Source organism: Pholcus phalangioides, unplaced genomic scaffold (genome assembly GCF_987345545.1).
Source record: "Pholcus phalangioides strain wild (caught in Gottingen) unplaced genomic scaffold, Ppha-v1.0 ptg000010l_1, whole genome shotgun sequence".
Classification (NCBI taxonomy): Eukaryota; Metazoa; Arthropoda; class Arachnida; order Araneae; family Pholcidae; genus Pholcus; species Pholcus phalangioides.
In genome coordinates, this window is record NW_028301603.1 from 11,402,715 (window position 1) to 11,420,711 (window position 17,997).

The following is a 17,997-nucleotide window of genomic DNA, read 5'->3' on the forward strand; positions in this document are numbered from 1 at the left end:
AAAAAAATCATCTCACCATAACCATTTATGTTTTCATTCCAAATGAAATTTATGAAGTCAATAAAAAGATGAGCAGGAAAAAATATATAAAGGGTGAGTTAAGAAAGTCAGGATGGAAAGAGGGGAGAAACAGGAGACAGTTATCAATCGCAGCACATAACTTAGAGACACAGATAAACAGCCGCTTTTCACACTTAATCATGTTTGCAGAAAGTGCTGCCAGCTCCACTCTCTTGCATAACTTTTATTGATGCTGCTTGCCTTTGAATGACACACACACACACTCTCTGGATTTCCTGTTTTTTGAACTATATTTAATCTAATTATTAAAAACTTTCCATTTGCTAAACTCATGGGAACCAGTATATCCATACGTAAAACCTATCTATAACGATACTGTAGGAACCTAGAAAAATATTGTTGCAGACAGTATGAACATTTGCGCTATTTCCTATCAGGTTTTTTTTATCGTTATACATGAGTTTCAATGTATATAAAATTGATTTTCTTTCTGTCTGTGTGTGTATACATTCTCTATACAAATCTATCCCTATACTTCACATTCAGGTATTCATGAGAAATGTGCTTTCGGGACCCCCCTCCTCTTTTTCGACCACACCATTATTTTTTCTTTATAAGTCATTTGCTAACTAAACTGTTGTCATTTTGACTGATAATAACAGTGGAGTGAAAAAGATAAATCTTCAACTCCTTTTCGAAAAAAAAAAAAGAGAAGAAATGTGGAAATTTCATTGAAAAATGAACTTTGTATACATCCAAACAATAGTTGGTGTTATAACGAGTTGGCGCTAAAACAGGTTTTTACATTATAATCCTTATATAAAAGATTTGTGCACTGAAAATTTATGGCGTTAAGCAGAGTTTGACTGCATACATACAGCATTACTGTATGAATGAATATCTTCCACACAATGTCTAGTTTTTTTATCATCATTTTAACCCAGTCAGAGGGAGTGAACTCGATCCACTAAAACCAAACCGGCTAGACTCCAGTTTGGAAAATTAATAAAAATGGATGCTTTGGCAGAGTCCCATTAATTGCTTCTTAAACAATAGCATGTTCCTTCTTACTAACGAAACAACAACTCCCCTTTTATCCATTACCACCACACAGGGTTGTTTGGTTTAAACCAAGTGGTTTTTTTAAAAAAACCAGTTTGATTTTTTTCAAAAAATCAAATAAAAGTTGACTAAATATAATTTTTTTCGTTGAAAAATATCGTATTGGTTCATTATTAGCCAAGATGTTTCATTTTTACCACATTTTATATCCTTGGGGTACATTCTGATGGTATATCTTTAAATGACAAAAGATTTTATAAGTGGTTTTTTTCAAAAAGTCTCATAAAAGTGGCCAGAATATATATATATTTTTCATATGAGGTATCTTAGTTATTTAAAGTATCTGACTACGTTGAAAACGTCATTTTGGAAGAAAATATGGATTTTCATTTTTTTATTTTTTATAAAAGCCCTATTTGTTGTGATTCCAAAACGGGCCTTGTTTTGTTTATATGATGCTTAGAATCAAAGTTACGTTCACTTTAGTGTTGTGTTTTACATAAAAGTAATATGCCATTAAACGTGTCTTTAAAAATAAAGTCTTTAAACGTGTTTTACGAAGAATGCTATTTTTGACATTTTACTTGACTTTGTGACATGATTTGTAAAAATTGATGCATTGCATCCTTACGAAATTGCATGATATTTTGCTATATATTTTTGAGGTTCTGAACCAAAATCTAAGGTCTATCTATCACATATATTTTTTGAATTACAGTGTTTTATAGACAAAATGTAGAATGAAATTTCAAAAAATTCACACGTACTAAAACATATTTTGGTGTAACTTATGAACATATCATGCAATCCTTTAAATTTTGGTTCATAACCTGCAACATTACTAGCTAAATGCACTGTGAAAATCACAAAGCGTTTCATTAAAATTTTTTGCAATCGTGTTTCGAATATTACATGAATTTTGCCTAAAATTTGACATAAAAACGACTTTTTCATAGAAAATATAATAGACCAAAATTTGTCACTGTTTTCACAATTTCGAGACACTTTCTACCACAAAATATATTTAAAGTTCACTCCAGAACCATTTTAAAGAAAAGTGACAAGGAAGGTAGTCAGATACCTTAAAGTTATATACAAAAGCCAAAATTTCTCATTCTTACAACATTTTCTAACCTTTGGCTACGTTCTGATGCTCTATCTTTAGCAAATTCATGAATAAGGATTGCATCACACATCTAAATGTAGTGGTGTATTATCTCACAGGGTTTATTTTTCCCTTCACAAAGAAGCAGCAACAGTAGTGACACCATCATGCTAGGGGCAGGTGGTCCTATAATCCAATAAAGACACCAGCTGTCCCTACAGGACAAAGACCAGTGTACTCTAGTTACATTACCTCACATACATTTTCATTTTCTTTCCCATAAGAAGTAGCACATCTCCTACTGTATATCTCCCAGTCTTAATATTCAACAGTTGTTTTTTTTTATATTTTCACACACACACACTGTTAAGCCTAGTTAATCAAGGTTCTACTGTATAGTAGTAACAGATTTCTGAAAAATAATCAGCTATATACAGGGTGATTATAATTTAAGTTTTGATTCCAAAACTATACAATAAGTACTGATCAGAATGACTTTAAAATTTACATGGATACTCCTGAAGCAATGGAAGTTAATTTTGCAAAAGCGAAAAAAGTGCAAAATGTGCAAGTAGATGATGCTGTACTTGGCCAGCAGTATAATCTATTTTGTGCAACCACATCATTTTGGCACTTCCACAGCATCAGTGTGTGGATAGAACTATCAAGATGCACACTGCTATACCAGCAAAGCAGCTGCTGAAGACCGATTTTGACAGGATGCACCTTAACCCTTGCAACTTCTGGCTGTGGCTGTAGCTCTAAATGTTATAAACAGTGGTCAGATTGCAAACTTCGGTGAATTGCAATCTCCAGCACATTTTCTATATGTTCGAAGTTCCTCAGGAATATTAATTGGAGGGGGGGGGGAGACGTTTGGTTTAATAAAGCTGAATTGCAAGCACATCCACATCATGACCATGGCATACTCGGATTCTGTTGTTGAACAACAATTTTTGTGTCTTCAACCTCAGGTTCGACAACATATTTAACATTTCTTAAGTAAGTTGTAGTTATTTGTTTAATTACTTCGTTTTTTGTAATGTTTCCATGAATTATGAAATCGTGAAATGCTATAATTAAGGTATCATTTTGCCATGACTGGCTATCGTTTCCATTCTGCGAGCAAATTTCCCACATGTTGGATGATGTCATTAATTTTACATTTTTAAGTATTTTTTTCCCCTTTACCAAATAAAATTGCATTTTTTCAGGAATATTCATGTCCATTTTCAAGTCATTTTGACAATCGTTCTTTTTTTACAGTGTTTTGAAATCAGAACCTTAGTTATAATCACTCTGTATATTGTAAATCATTGCTAATTAATCTGCATTATTTATGCTTCATTAAATAAATTATATTCACCTAATTTTTATTTCTAATTTTGCAAAATAGCTTCATAATTAAGCATACTAAAAGTAACTGGAGAAAAACCTATATGATTAATAATAACATTGAAAGAATTTTCAAACACACAGTAATCCATTGAGTTAAGCAAAAAATAATTAAATTGCAAAAGTTGGTTTTTGTTAAAATGTAAGAAATATTTATTGATTAATTAGTATGGGAATAGTGTTAATTACATTAATAACCATTTTATTTTAGTTAATTATTAGAAGTTTGAATGATTTTTCAGAAATTTCATTGTTTTTAATGTTAATACTATTTAAAACAAAAAACCGGTTTAAACCAAAAAAAACCTGGTTTTTTGGTTTTTTTAAAAAAAAACGGTTTTTTTACCAACCCTGCCACCACACCTAATTGGCTGGGGATAATGCAGTATAACCACCATAACTTGACGTGTCAATAACTGGGCATTTATTATTCCTATGATTGGCATGATACTCAATTAAATGGGGGAACCCTTCCTTAACTTGGCGATGAGCAGAGATAGAGGGACCTCCATTATCAAAGATGCGTGTGTGGGTGAAACCTGCATGAGACGGGAAACTTGTCTTGAATGTAATTAAACGATATAATGATTAATGCCATGATATGCACCTTTATAAAACAGAAAACTGTCTAAAATGGGATATAATTTTGGTCTAATGATGTTCCATGTTGTACAGGTTCCACTGTATATATGTTTACATAAAATTTTTTGACATTGGTTGAGAAAGCTAGATCAAAATATTCTAAGTGTGAAGGGGAGAGTTTTCCTCATTTTGAACAACTGCATTGCACATTCAAAAATAACAGATCTTTTGACAAACAGAATATGCTTCTATCTGATTCAAAATTATTCTTAACAGGGAAACTCTTCATAGAAAAAATCACAGGTCAAAAAATTTTGTGAATGGAATCACAATTGTCCATCTATATACAGTGCCGTCTTAAGAGCATATTGGGCCCTGGACAAGAGAGATTTTTCTGAGGCCCTACCCGATCGGACATGCTTACTTTTGAAAATTTTAACCGAAAAAAAAAGAAGAGAGTAAAGCACATGGTTTTTGTTACTTACAGAGCCTGACAATAGATCTTTTAGTCCAAATGAAACATTGCCAGGCTTTCTATGACCTTCAGGGTCTATGTGGTCTCTGTCATCATGATGAAAGTTCCATAATTCGGGGCCCACAATGAACAGCAAAACAATGACAATACTGAGGATGTTCATCAAGACTAAGTAGCGCAGAAACGTGAAGTATATCAGAACCTCTGATCCATAATTTCCATGGATCTTCTTGATGGCATCATGCCATAAATCACACATATGCTGAAACTTCATCCAGGAGTCTTTTATGGTTGTCAAGATCTGTTGGAATAAAGTTCAGAAATTAATTTTTTTTCATTTATTGATTAAATTTTAACCAGTCACCTGGGCATAATGAGCATTTGTGTCATGGCTGATTGCTTCAATGGTGATAGCCGGCAAGCAGATTTTTTGTCTATTTGACATCGTTTATAGGCATTGTCAGAATATATTCATCCTCAGGGTGAGGAGGATAACAATGAATGTTTCATGTAGAGCTGAGGGTCATATCGAAATGCAATTTAGATGTATTCATGAAGAAAAATTCTGTTTAAGAACAAATTTGTAGAAGTTAAATTTTCAAAGAACAAAGAAGGAAAACCCACCACATGTTCGGCTTCAAGAATTTAAATACAAATTACAGGGCCTCAACAGGTAAAATACCAAACCAGGTAACAAAAAAAACAACAAAAAGAATACCCATATCTCTAGAATAAGCCTACAGTAACCCAAAATAAAAGCAATTTACACAAAAAACTAAAAACAATGAGAAAATATTCAGATGACCGGTTAAAAAATTCAAGTAGTATTTTATTTGGATTTGAAATGAATGCATTTGAATAGGAGAAACGATATGAAACAGCATTGAATATGAACAGCTTTACTCCTATTTCAATTCACTGCTTCAGCACAACTCATAATACACAATTTGATTCTTACACGTTCTTTTAAATAAAAATTGTTTGAAACCAGAACCTGTCAATTCTCATGACAGTTACATTTTCCTCTTACAATTGTGTATCCCAGCCATTAAGCTCATGCAAAGAGAAGCAGTAGGAAAGTTTGCAACACCAGATGACATCTCATTTAGACCTAGAGCAATAATTTTTGTTTTAGCAATAGCTTCCACTTTCCATAATCATAAACTCCAAGTAGTTTGCAGCTGCGAGAAGCCATTCATTATCGGCAAAACTCAAAAGAAAAGATACAAAGGTTGACAGAAGTGGAATGTCATGCGATGTAGCTTTTTATATGGATAGAACACTGATCACTGTTTAGAAGAAATGGTTCCATTCATGGGAAATAATTTTCTATATAGATGCTACAAGCAATTTCACAAAGAAATATTCACAATACTGGATCATCCTCTCTGAGATACTGATAGCAGGAAACAGGGCCACAACCTAGATGTTTCGTCACCTGGGGCAAGCGTCCATTTTGACGCCCCCTTGTAATGTTGAAGGAGAGGTTTCAGAATGAAATTTGTGCCCCCTCGGGTCTACCGCCAAGGGCACCAGACCCACCTGCTCTCCCTTAGTTGCGGCCCTGGAAGGAAATGTTCCTTCAAATTTGATGACCAGAGAAATTAACGTTTATATCAAAAACTCTTGAAACAATATTCAAAGTGAGATGCACCAATGACAGCTAAAAAAGCAAATCACAAAATTATAGTTTGGAAAAACTTACGTGAAATAACTTGTTGGCTGTTCCAACCTCCCTCTCTTCTTCCAATAATCTCTCGCGAACTACCCTAGCTATTTGTTTCTTAACATCTAATGGAGCATACAAGTCTCGAATTTCTAATTTTGAATGCAACATCACCTTCGTAAAGAAAGGAGAGCAAATTAAAAGAAAATTTTGAAAATACACCTTCAAATTAATAATACAAATACAAATACAACGCCACAACAGGCAAAATGCCCAACGAGGTGGCTGAGAAAAAGATACCCATAAAAATATCGATGCCATATATTTCAAAAATATAGCAACCCAATTAAAAATGCAATTAACAAAAAATTGTAAACAATATATACACATGATAAAATATTATACAATGCCCGTAAAGAATACTTATGGTTGTCTTATTCCTAGGGTTGTCTTAAGTATGGATAGCTTCTCGATTACCCCAACATGTTTATCATATTTCTTTTTAAACGTGTCAATTGTGTTACAATTTACTACCTCCGGGGGTAAGCTATTCCATTTATTAACAAGCCTATTAGAGAAAAATTCCCTGCGACACCATAGCCTTGCATTGTCCCTCACTAATTGATACTGGTGTCCCCTTGTAAAAGCAGTCGATTGGCGGTGTACTAAAAGTTCATGGTCCATCCTATCCATCCCATTGAAAATTTTGAACACTTCGATCATATCCCCTTGACACCTGTGTTCATCCAATGTAAACATATTCAAAAAATGAAGTCTCTCTTCATAACCCAAGCCCTGTGTGCCAATAAGGACACACGTAGCTCTTCTCTGCACCCCTTCAACCAAGTCTATGTCCCTCTGTAAGTATGGTCTCCAAAACATTACAGCATACTCCAGTCCAGGACGAACTAAGCCTCGAAAAAGTGGAAGAATGACTTTAGGAGAACGTGAAGAGACCTCTTTGAAAATGAGTGAATGAATAATACCAAATGGGCATAAAAAATGACTCACAGTAGTGAAACCATAAAAATTATAGCAAAAATAAATTTTTTTTGTTGTCTGTGATCCACTGTGAATAATAAAAATTGTTCAAACATGTTTTGGTGGTGCCACTTTGCCATATCAGGAGACACACCTAGGATTTACTTTGGGGGAGATGCACACACTGGTGGATTAAAAAGAGGGAGGGAGAGAGGGAAACACAAAAAAATTCTTTTGGAGAAGTTTGAGTGATTACCATCAAAAAATACTTTGAATCAAAAGAAATTTATTAAACCCCGCCATGTAGTATTTCCTCTTTCCATATATATCTTTCCATTTTTAATCAGTTAAAACATTCAGAAGTCCGAGAGGATATAATGGCTGTGCTGAGAAAAACTTAATTACTTGAAATAAGTAAATATTTTGGCAAATGATATCACAAAGACTAAGCAGCATTTAATGCAGCTCTGCAGTAGCCCACAGGATTTTCTTAGGGAGGATAGTTTTCATCACAAAAAAAGACTAATCTATGCTCAAGGAGCGTGAATTGAGAGCCCACCTTCACACACATAATTGTAGCTCTGTATGACCATTTATAAACAGGCAAAGGCAGCGCTGTTGAAAACTCTGCAAAATTCCTCAGCGAATGTTCATGAATGGTTGGTCTATAGTGGCTGTGGGAGATTAAACATTTATTCCCCTCCCTCGAAGTGCAAAAAATTTACAAAGCAACACCATCAATTTATTTAAATCAAATCTTTGTACCATTGAGGTTTACAAACATGGATGAAGTGTTTCAAGTTTCAAACACATCATAAATAGTGGACAAACATAATTCTAAGACTGAATGAAATAAAAAAAAATCAACATGTTTACCTGTATAATGTGAGTTCGAATGACATTCATGATAATGTGTCACGTGGAAAGAAACTGAGGGTTCCAATGATTGAGTGTGCAATTTATGGCAGTGGGCATATGCAGCTGCTCTAAGTCCTGGTCTAAATCAGATTCTGTATGGGATAAACTGGAACGCCTGCACTCCAAGCCAAGCCACAATCGTCAAAATCAAAACTGCCAGAACTATTTCAAGCTCTTTTGCCAGAATGACTTTCTTTTAAAAAAATGTAATTTTCGATCACAGAGAAAAGTGGAGCCCCCCCCCCCCCCCCCCCGTTATGAATTTCTGATTGTAACTTGAAACATTAAAGTGCCAGAATACTTGTGATTAGATAGAGTATATTTGAAATTTTAAGATGGTTTCCATTGATATGTAATAATTATGATTATATTATTAATTCTATTAATATGTAGTTTAATGCGCACATTGAGATAAATAATAACCCACCCAAGTAACTTCCCTTTTTTCAAATTTTTTTTTGTCACTGCCAGTTTAATTGTAAAATTTATTTTCATCATACATGAATTACATCTCAGAGGGGGGGAATATGTTGATTACAAATTAAAAAAGTATTTTTTTATATTTTGACGAGACGATTAATCAAATAAAAAAAAAATATAAAGTAGATGAGATATAAAAATATTGACTTACTTCTGCAATATGCTCAACATCATCGTGCGTTAAACGACGCCGGAGGTTTCTATTTGATTCTTTGTTTAATTTGAGGACTTCAATGGAATATTTCTTTTCTTTCCTTGCTGAGCACATCGGGTCTTTTCTTATATTTACTGCATCTACAAATTGCAATGAAAATTCATTAATACGCAGAATACAGTGATACAGGAAAATTAAAAACTTGGAAAACATTAAATGAGATGAATCAAAATCTAAGTACAGTAGAATCTCTTATAATGCTGCATGACTCATACCGCTTGTCCGCCATTAAAATGAGAATTAACATTGTCTATACCTACATACAGTGTTGAAGGCTGTTTTTTATATGATGTATAATAAACTATTCTTATACCTTTCTACTTTACTTTCATTAATGCACACCTTGTTGCATTACACCCCTGTTAGAATAATTTTTTATAAAACAGACCTTCACAAAAAAGGTCCCTTGTCTGTTGCAATGAGGTTCTATTATTATTAGTTTCATGAAGGAGAATGTTAGAAGGTTTTTTCACTTCACTGAAGTCATATCTGGAATTAGAAGACAACATTCTCCCTCCCCATAAAAACAATGGTAGTACATTTTTTTGTACCGTCATTGTCAAGTGGGTTCAATATTAAGAAAAAAACACCTTTGCATGACAATCTTGCCAATGTAAACGAAACTATAACGATTGATTGATCTAACCAGCACCTTCTGTTACCAAAATGCATAAATGCAATTAGACAAAAAAAAAAACCTTAATGATTATGTTAGTCTATTGATCATGAAAACATTTGACTATTCATTTTCTAAACAATTTTGTAGGTACTATTACTTAACCCTAAAGGTACAGTTAAGTAGCAGTAGTAAGGAATGAGTAGTAGTGGCGGGTTTCATACACAAATATTTGAATGAGATGGATGATAAAAATTTCATACCAAAATTGTGACTTGGGAGCTCTTTAATTGTTTCTTTTCTGATATGTGTTTCCATCTCACTGCAAGCTAATCAGAACAAAGAAGCATTCATTACAGAATAAAAGTAACATATCGACCAGAGAAGAAGAAAAAAAAGAAAAAAAAAAACCAAAACAAGATGTAAAGAAAAATATTATCCATGAAAAAAATGTATTTCTGAAATGAAATGCTAAATAATGAAATGTTTCCTTATAATTCTGACAGGTCTTGCTTCATAGAGATGCTCTCCTGCTTAGGCCCATAGAACACATGAATACTTGAAACATTTCCCTTCAGGCAAAGCTTCATTAGACAAATATGTAAGACCAAGACTATTTTGTTTGATATGGATTCAAAGGAACAAAATTATCAATTTTGAAGGACTGTTTTTTTAAATTTCTTATTTCACCTTTGAAGACGCTTCTATACTAGTGATTGATACTCTCTTTCACCACAACAAAATACGAAATTATTCTTCCATTATATAATACTGTATCATCTAGTATAGTCAGACTTCAATCAATGCTCTACCATTTCAGAACTCATCAAATTTAACTGGTCTTATTTAAATAAATTATTTAAATAAATACCATCTGAGGACTTTAATCACTCACTGGATGTGTCATGTGCTTGTAACGATTCCAACACTATAAGTCAAAATTTATACGGAAAATAATGGATGAGAGAAAGAGAGTACTAAGGTAGCACTGTCATATTAAACATACCGTTATTTCATGAGTATAGCCAGAAAGAAAAAAAAAAGTCAAAGACTTTGGTATATAGTCTGCGCTGTTGTATAGGTTGCATTTGTGAGTCTGCAACACTTTACTTTCCAAATTTTTCCGACTGGAGATAAAGACAGGGTAGCAACTATGCTTTTTGTCAGGGGTGCAAACAAGATTTTGCTGCTCCCTCTCCCTCTACATTTAAAGCTACAATAAAGAATAGCTATTTTTGTCTCTATTTTCCTGCCCCGCCCCCACATAAAATTGACTGTCCTCCAATGACTGTCATCCAGGGCATGAGCTAATTCCACCTGATCCAGTTCTGGCCATGTATGAAGGTGATTGTTTATGATGAGAGTTTAAATAGCAGAAATTGTTAAAAATCAGGGTTCTGCCGCACATATCTATGCTATGACTAATATGCTTTTTTAATGTTAGTTTTTAGCTCCAATGGCCAATTCTTCTACAGCCTATCCACACAAGAATGATTTTTTTCTAGCATTGTAACTTCTAGGGATTGAAATGAATTTTAATGAACATTTTTTATCCAGGATATAATGTCTGTTTATTCAATAATACAGTAGACTCTTGATAATCTGACCAATCCAGTAATCCAGTGTTTTTTAGGTGGGTTTTCTTTGAGCATAGAGGAGGAAAACATCACTGCATGTCCATGCGTATAAGTATATATTATTTAAATGGGCTTTTCAATCGACTTCCAGTGATCCAGTGATTTTCATAATCCAGCACACCACGGTCTGATACGTACCAGATTAGTGAGAGCCTATTGTATTATAAAATTCTCAATGAAAACTGAAAGCAAGATAAACATACAAAAGAAAATACAATAAAATTTAATTTTCTATATTTTGCTTTTTTTTAGTTCTTCAATGCAAATTACATTCTGCTTACTTATTACAACTGTGGCATTGCTCTACGAAACTAATATGTTCCCCCACTCATTTTTCTGGATGGGGCTTATTTACTGGAAATTTTTTTGAAAATTTTTTTTTCATGAGTTGAGAGATGAAATTGACTCAAACATATATACATGGTTATTCTTACTTTGATAAAAATAGTTATATGCCTATACATACCCACAGCTATCTGCAATACTTTATTTAATGTAGACGATACAGATGCAAGGTTTTCCACTGCAGCTAGTAGATAACAAAGAAAAAATATCTTTGGAAATTGTATCATAGATCAAATTTTGTATAAAAAAAACTAGTAAACTCTACAATTACATAAATTAATACTCTGTGAGTTTATCATCAACATTTCAGGCAAATGCATGCTATAAAAACACATTTGATATCTATTACTGTTGTCTTTATTCTTACTGCCGCTTTCACAAAAGTATGAGTGGATAAAGCTCTAAAGTGTTTTTTTTTTTCAGTCCTAACAGTCAGAACTGCAACTGGGTACTTGGTCACAGAGCCATCTTATGAGCATTATGTTCCCAAAGGCAATGCAATATATTCTAGGGAACCAACCTCTCTGGGAAATATTGTAAATCCTTATACAATGGTCACTTCTGAACAATGACCACATTTTCTTGGAATGAATCATATCCCATTGGAATAACATTAAGGTTAACAGCAACAAGGATTTTCGAATAACAAATTACTTTTGGAAATAGGTGTTAAGTTATTGGAAGTAATGGGAGGGCTCAGAACTGTTGGAGGCGGGAAGGCCGGATATGTTTATGCTTTTCAGACATGAAAATAAAAGAAAAATGATAAATATCATAAAATGAATATTCCTCAATTGGACAATTTTGACAGACAATTTGAACTGAACGAACTCGTTCTCTGAGACAATATTTCCATTTGTGCAAGATATTGTTTCCCTATGCTGTATAAGGAGCATTAATAAAAATGACCATGACAGCTCCCAGCTAGATGAAATGCATCAAATATGTTACAGTTTTCTCTACCAATCATTGAATCTAATACATCAATAGTTTAAATTCCACAGACAAAACATTTTTTAAATATTTTTTCTGCAATTATTTCTCCCTTTTACCATCAATTTGACATCTTTCCTGTACCATGCCTTGTGCAGCTGCACAGGTTCCATAACCCTAGAGCCACCCCTCCTGCTATGTTAGTGATTTCCAAAATGCAGTCAACGATTCCCCCCCACCCCAAAGTACAGTGGATCCCGCTTATAATGTTTTTCAAAAAAGCGTCATGAAAAAAAGTTGTAGGTGGTGGGAAAATGCTTTAAACAGGAAATCTTAATCAGAATTACTTAGAGACCATGAGACCGTTGAGACCATGAAAAAATTAGATGCATAAAATGGGAAAACGTTATAAACAGGATTGATTGTGGTTGCTAATGGGTGCACAAGATCTTCACATTAAATTCATATGTTTTCAATGCAAAATAGATATCAGGCGCTGCAAAACTTTGTTAGTGGCCATTGTTGAGAGGTTTTTTTTTGTGTAACTTATCAATTTACACACAGCCAGACACTGGTATAACAAAGTCTGATTCGTCGAGTTCCTCGATATAACAAATATTTTTCTGAAATTCTGATGAAAACAAAGGTAAAACCCTTATTCAATAAATAAAAACTGTCGAGGTCCAAGGGGGACATATCCGGGTGTGCCCCCATGTGTTAAGACGCCACTGCTTGGTCAACCAGGGTGAGCATGTAATTTGACACCCTGTGCAATGTTTACAGAACAGCTAAACAGCAAATTAGATGCTCTTCTGTTTCATCATCTGAGGCACCAGCTTCATCTGCTCCTCCATAACTGGGGAAGTGTCAACAGCATCCACCTATAGAAGTTTGACTGTACTTGAGAAATTCAAATCAGTTAAAAACAATATTGTAAGTAAAACTATTTTACTCACACGCATCATCATTTCGCTCTGGTAACAAGGGCTCCATACCCGTGGAAACTGAAGAAAGAAAATTACTTTTAACAATATCATTAAGAACACACACACACAATGTGGAGCATTGGAAAAAAATTCAAATTTCTAATAAAGCTATTATTATGTAACTAAAGGAAATTAAGTTCAAAATTCTTTTCATTTCCACAAATCTTTGACCATTTCCATCATCTTCATTTTATTTACGCAAGAACTAATCAGACTACGACGAACAGTTTATAGCCAATCAGAGAGCAAAAAAAAAAAAAAAAAAAAAAAATAGCCTCTTTTTTATATCTCTCACTAAAGAAGGGTCCGCAATAGCTCAACATGCTGACTTCCTGTGGTAGCAACGAGCTTAACAATACAAATTGGATAGCTTTTATATAAAAGGAACCAAACATCATTTTAAATATTTTTGAGTTATACAGACACCTGAACTATTGGAAGAGGTGGGACTTTTTATTTAAATAGTTGTATTTTTTCCATATTAGTTAGTAAATATGACATGTTAATATCCTATTTGACCTATTTAAACTTTACTTGGTTCCTTTTAGCTAAATATTAATTTGAAATTTAAACAGAACCAACAGCCTTTTCCTATGATGAAGCTATGAGGGGGAGGGGAATATTAATGGTATACATAACAGTAAAACAGCTTAATATGTACCTAAAAAAAGTCATCATAATGCACAAAAAAGTTATTTTCATAATTGAAGATAACTTTAAATAGCCTTTTCTCAGTTTTGAATTAATGGCACTTGGTTCCTCTCATATAAAAGCTGTGCAATTGTTATTTGTGTTGGATAAAATCAAACGGCTGTTTTACTAGTTAATGCAAAATTCTTTTAGTGAAAAATATTTTTTGAGATGTTTCTTACACTTTGTCTTGATGAGGTTGTTTGACAAGAATAGCCAGGATTAATCATACTGAAATATGGTTACGCTAAACATGCATGATTTTTCTATAAAACATATGCAAAAAAAACAAGCATTGACAATTCAAACAATGCTGCATGTGTTTGTGCAAGCAGATCTCTCCCTGGAACAAAGTTATAGGGGGTTAGTAGGAAGCATGTAAAAAAGAAAGACATGATGTATAAAGACCTCATATGTTTTTGTTACCCTCTTGTTTATTTTCATACTGTTTTCTTCATTGTTTAATTTTTGACTCGAAGACTCGCTCTGAATGAAGGATACACATGTTCACATATTTTCTATCCAAATGAAATGTTTGAAAAATAGATCTGGGTGTGCAGGGGACACACACACACAAGAAACAAAAATGATCCATCAATTAGAAACAAAAATGCACTTGGTCACCACCAGGGAAAGTAGAGTCTTCCATGCACGAGATGAAATTCACCACCTCACATCCATGTTAGACAATTGTGTATCTTTTTTTCTAGAAGCAGAACTGAAATGTGACAGTTTGATCGCTGACGAGCAATTCTCAACGAAGAATATCACACAACCCAACATTTCTCAGAGTGTGCATCGTGGCTCCTTATGGGCATTATCACTCTTTGTCAAAGGTGCTATGCGAGCTGGAAATATTGATTAGTGTACCTATTTATGTTTTGAAGCATTTCAGTTATAAGTGCAAACACCTACTAAACTATTCTGGGGAGTCGCAGATGGAACCATGAATTGAGCAAGGGTGCTGCGAGTGACAAAAGTTTGAGAACCACTGACTTAAGTTAGTTAACCTAAAGTTGGATTTTCCCAGGAGCCAATTTTTGCCAACGAGCATCAAAATTCAATTTCACTCTAAATTTTGTTGAGGGGTGAGAATGCTCCTTCAAATTTCAGGTAATTTATTTCATTAGTTATTTCTTATTTCTAACCAATAAAAAACCCTAAAAATTTTGAAATTACTCTTCAAAATTATTTTAGGTTAACACATACACACACACTGCCAGGAGTAGGTTTTCTGCACTGCGTGCAATGTTAATCTATCCAGAGCAACACACCATATACTCACTAATGGGAAAAGCGGTATGACTGTTTTCCTACAGAGCACAACATGCCAGTGCTTTACGTTGGGTGTAATTGGTAGACTGGTTCCAGAGAAGTCAAATGCATCCGGGGGCACATGCTTTGCTGATCTTTTCTCCACTTTTGTTTTCTTTCCATCCTCCCTTTTTATTGTAGAAAATGGCAAAAATACATGGATATGCAGACAACAGAACAGATGATGCACCACGCTAAGAAAATGCAAACGCATAGTGTGATGGTACACATTTCTGCCGATGCAAAATGACCCCATTCAAGAAAGCAGTTTCTTAGAAGCAGGTTTTTCTATACTGCATGTTAGGATAAATTTCGTGGAGAACTATTTCATGTCAGAAGAATCGTGTAACTTTATCATGCTATGTGTTTTTTATTGTGCGAAATGGCAAAAATGCATATAGATATGCAGGTGACAGAACAGATGATGTAAAACGCTAGGAAAGACAAATGTGCAGCATGATAAATTTACATGCTTTTGCTGATGCAAAATGGTCCTATTCGGTTCAAGTTGTGCAGAAAAATCTGCTCCTAGGAAAACCCAGACTAAAAAGAAAAAAAAATACTTTTCTGAAGTGATGTAGTCAAGTCTCAACTGCCCATGCAATTCCATACAGAGTCAAAGAAAGACCAAAAGGGGACGAAACCTCAGAATCCCCATTTTCCCTTCCGCAGTAGTGGTACTGGCATTGGATCTAATAATGTCATACTCCAGTAGCGCAATGATGTCGTTAGGATATCATACCAATACCGGTCTGACGTTGAAACATTGAATGAATACCAAATGTCGGAAAGAGATCAGAAATTTTTACGTGTCTGATATCGAACAGTATAGTGAAAATGTGTTCACTCAATAAACTCTGAAGTACAGTCAAACCTCGTTAATGAGTCACTCTTGGGAGAGTAAAAATATGACTTAGTAAGCGGAGTGACTCGTTAAACGGAGTAAGCCATAGCTGTGCCAATTCCTGCCTGAGGACAATTGGGACTTCCAAAAAAGTGACCCAGTAAGCGTGTTAACCGAGTGACGTACTAACGAGGTTTGACTTTACCTCTTTTTTTCTCTAAAAAATAGTTTAACTCCCATTTTTACAGCATTTCATTTCGAAGGAGAATATCTCATGCAATAATTGGTCCCTTTTGAAAGAATCCAAATTTCTCTGTCAAACTACGGCGATAAATGTATGTCATTTCTACGTCGAACAGTATCAAAATCTCTACGGCATTCTATACCGGTACGCTACTGGGAATATGAAGGGTCAAAGTAAAGTTAGCTGATTTCAAAAAATCTTATTTCATTGCATTAAACAATACATTCACAGAACAGTGGCACCAGTTATAATATTTCAAGGTATTGATATGCAGTGAAAATGCTTGAATAATACTACTCAAGGGACTGGAGAAACATTATAGACCGAGCATATTTTATCACTATAAACAGCGCAACAAAATGAACTGTATTGTAATATAGGTGATAATCATTATTGAAAGCATCATTATGTAGGATTTTCAATGTGTGATGACAACATGTTTTGGCATATGATATAGATACTGCTATAATAAACATCGCTAACCCTTGCTTACAAATGTTACATCAGATGTGACTTGAAACATTGTTTTCAATGTGTTGACATATAAGAAGCAATTGGCGAGAATGAACATGTTTGCGCGAGTGATTATTGAGGTTGGAGAGAATGAACATGTTTGTGCGAGTGATTATTGAGGTTGGAGAGAATGGCATTCGTTGAGAATGTCACCACATTAACTCTAAATCTTGAGGACCACCCATCAAATTACACAGAGTTTAACTTTTCTCGAAATGAAATTGTTAAAGAACTTATAAAGTTTTTACACATATCACATGTATCACTTCCCAACAACATTTTGACTTTAATAGCAATTTAATTAATGAATACAAAAGCATCATGTACCCTAGCATTTTAATGGAATTGCATTGGTTTTGTGGCACAAACAGTTTCCGGAAAGAAAATTACGAAATCTTAGTTTCAACTTGAAGCCAAAAACATAGAATAAATCGACGATGGTATATTTCAACACGTGCGGTATCAATTACAAACAAAAAAGTAAACAATACATTGAAATCCCAAATTCATGTTCCAATATTTGAAACTTGACTTGACTGCACTGGTAAAAGTCCCAAAAAAAACTACAATCACATGGTCCAATTTTATATTTTGTATTAAAATTGTGACCATATTTCACAATTACGGGACATTTCATTGATGTAAAATTAACGTTAAACAAGAGATTCACAATAAAAAATTTCAGTATGAGTTTCATTAAAATGCTTGACAAAATGAGTATTTCCACTAAAACTGTGAATTAGTTGAACATTAAGAAAGACATATTGTGTTGCAAAACATACGGGTTGTATGGTCAGTAAAGTTTTAAAGGTCTTTTTCCAGGGATTTCAATGGCGATCATCCCATGTTTCAACATGCTTTCCAACGTGACGGTGAATCGATTTCCAATAAAAGTATGATATTTATTTATATTGAAATGAACATTTAATCAATAAATAATTATGTGATGAAAAAAAAAATATTAAAGTTTAAGTGG

General features: G+C 33.9%; 1 protein-coding gene across 3 annotated transcripts in view; it reads right to left on the reverse strand.

Moving 5' to 3' along the window:
* The window catches only part of LOC149080921 (transmembrane channel-like protein 7), a 38,101-nt gene extending 20,537 nt beyond the window's left edge, over window positions 1–17,564 (reverse strand). Inside the window, exons 1-7 of one of the 3 annotated variants that reach the window (XM_089237611.1) lie at window positions 17,349–17,564; window positions 13,387–13,434; window positions 11,619–11,681; window positions 9,779–9,844; window positions 8,837–8,979; window positions 6,346–6,480; window positions 4,651–4,941 (exon numbers count right to left, since the gene is read on the reverse strand). In XM_089237611.1, the coding sequence (XP_089093737.1) occupies window positions 4,651–4,941; window positions 6,346–6,480; window positions 8,837–8,979; window positions 9,779–9,844; window positions 11,619–11,681; window positions 13,387–13,423 (735 nt within the window). In that variant the 5' untranslated portion in view covers window positions 13,424–13,434; window positions 17,349–17,564. The remainder of the gene's footprint in view (window positions 1–4,650; window positions 4,942–6,345; window positions 6,481–8,836; window positions 8,980–9,778; window positions 9,845–11,618; window positions 11,682–13,386; window positions 13,435–17,348) is intronic. The other 2 variants (XM_089237610.1, XM_089237612.1) reach the window with 2 other exon arrangements.
* Window positions 17,565–17,997: the final 433 nt, after the last annotated feature.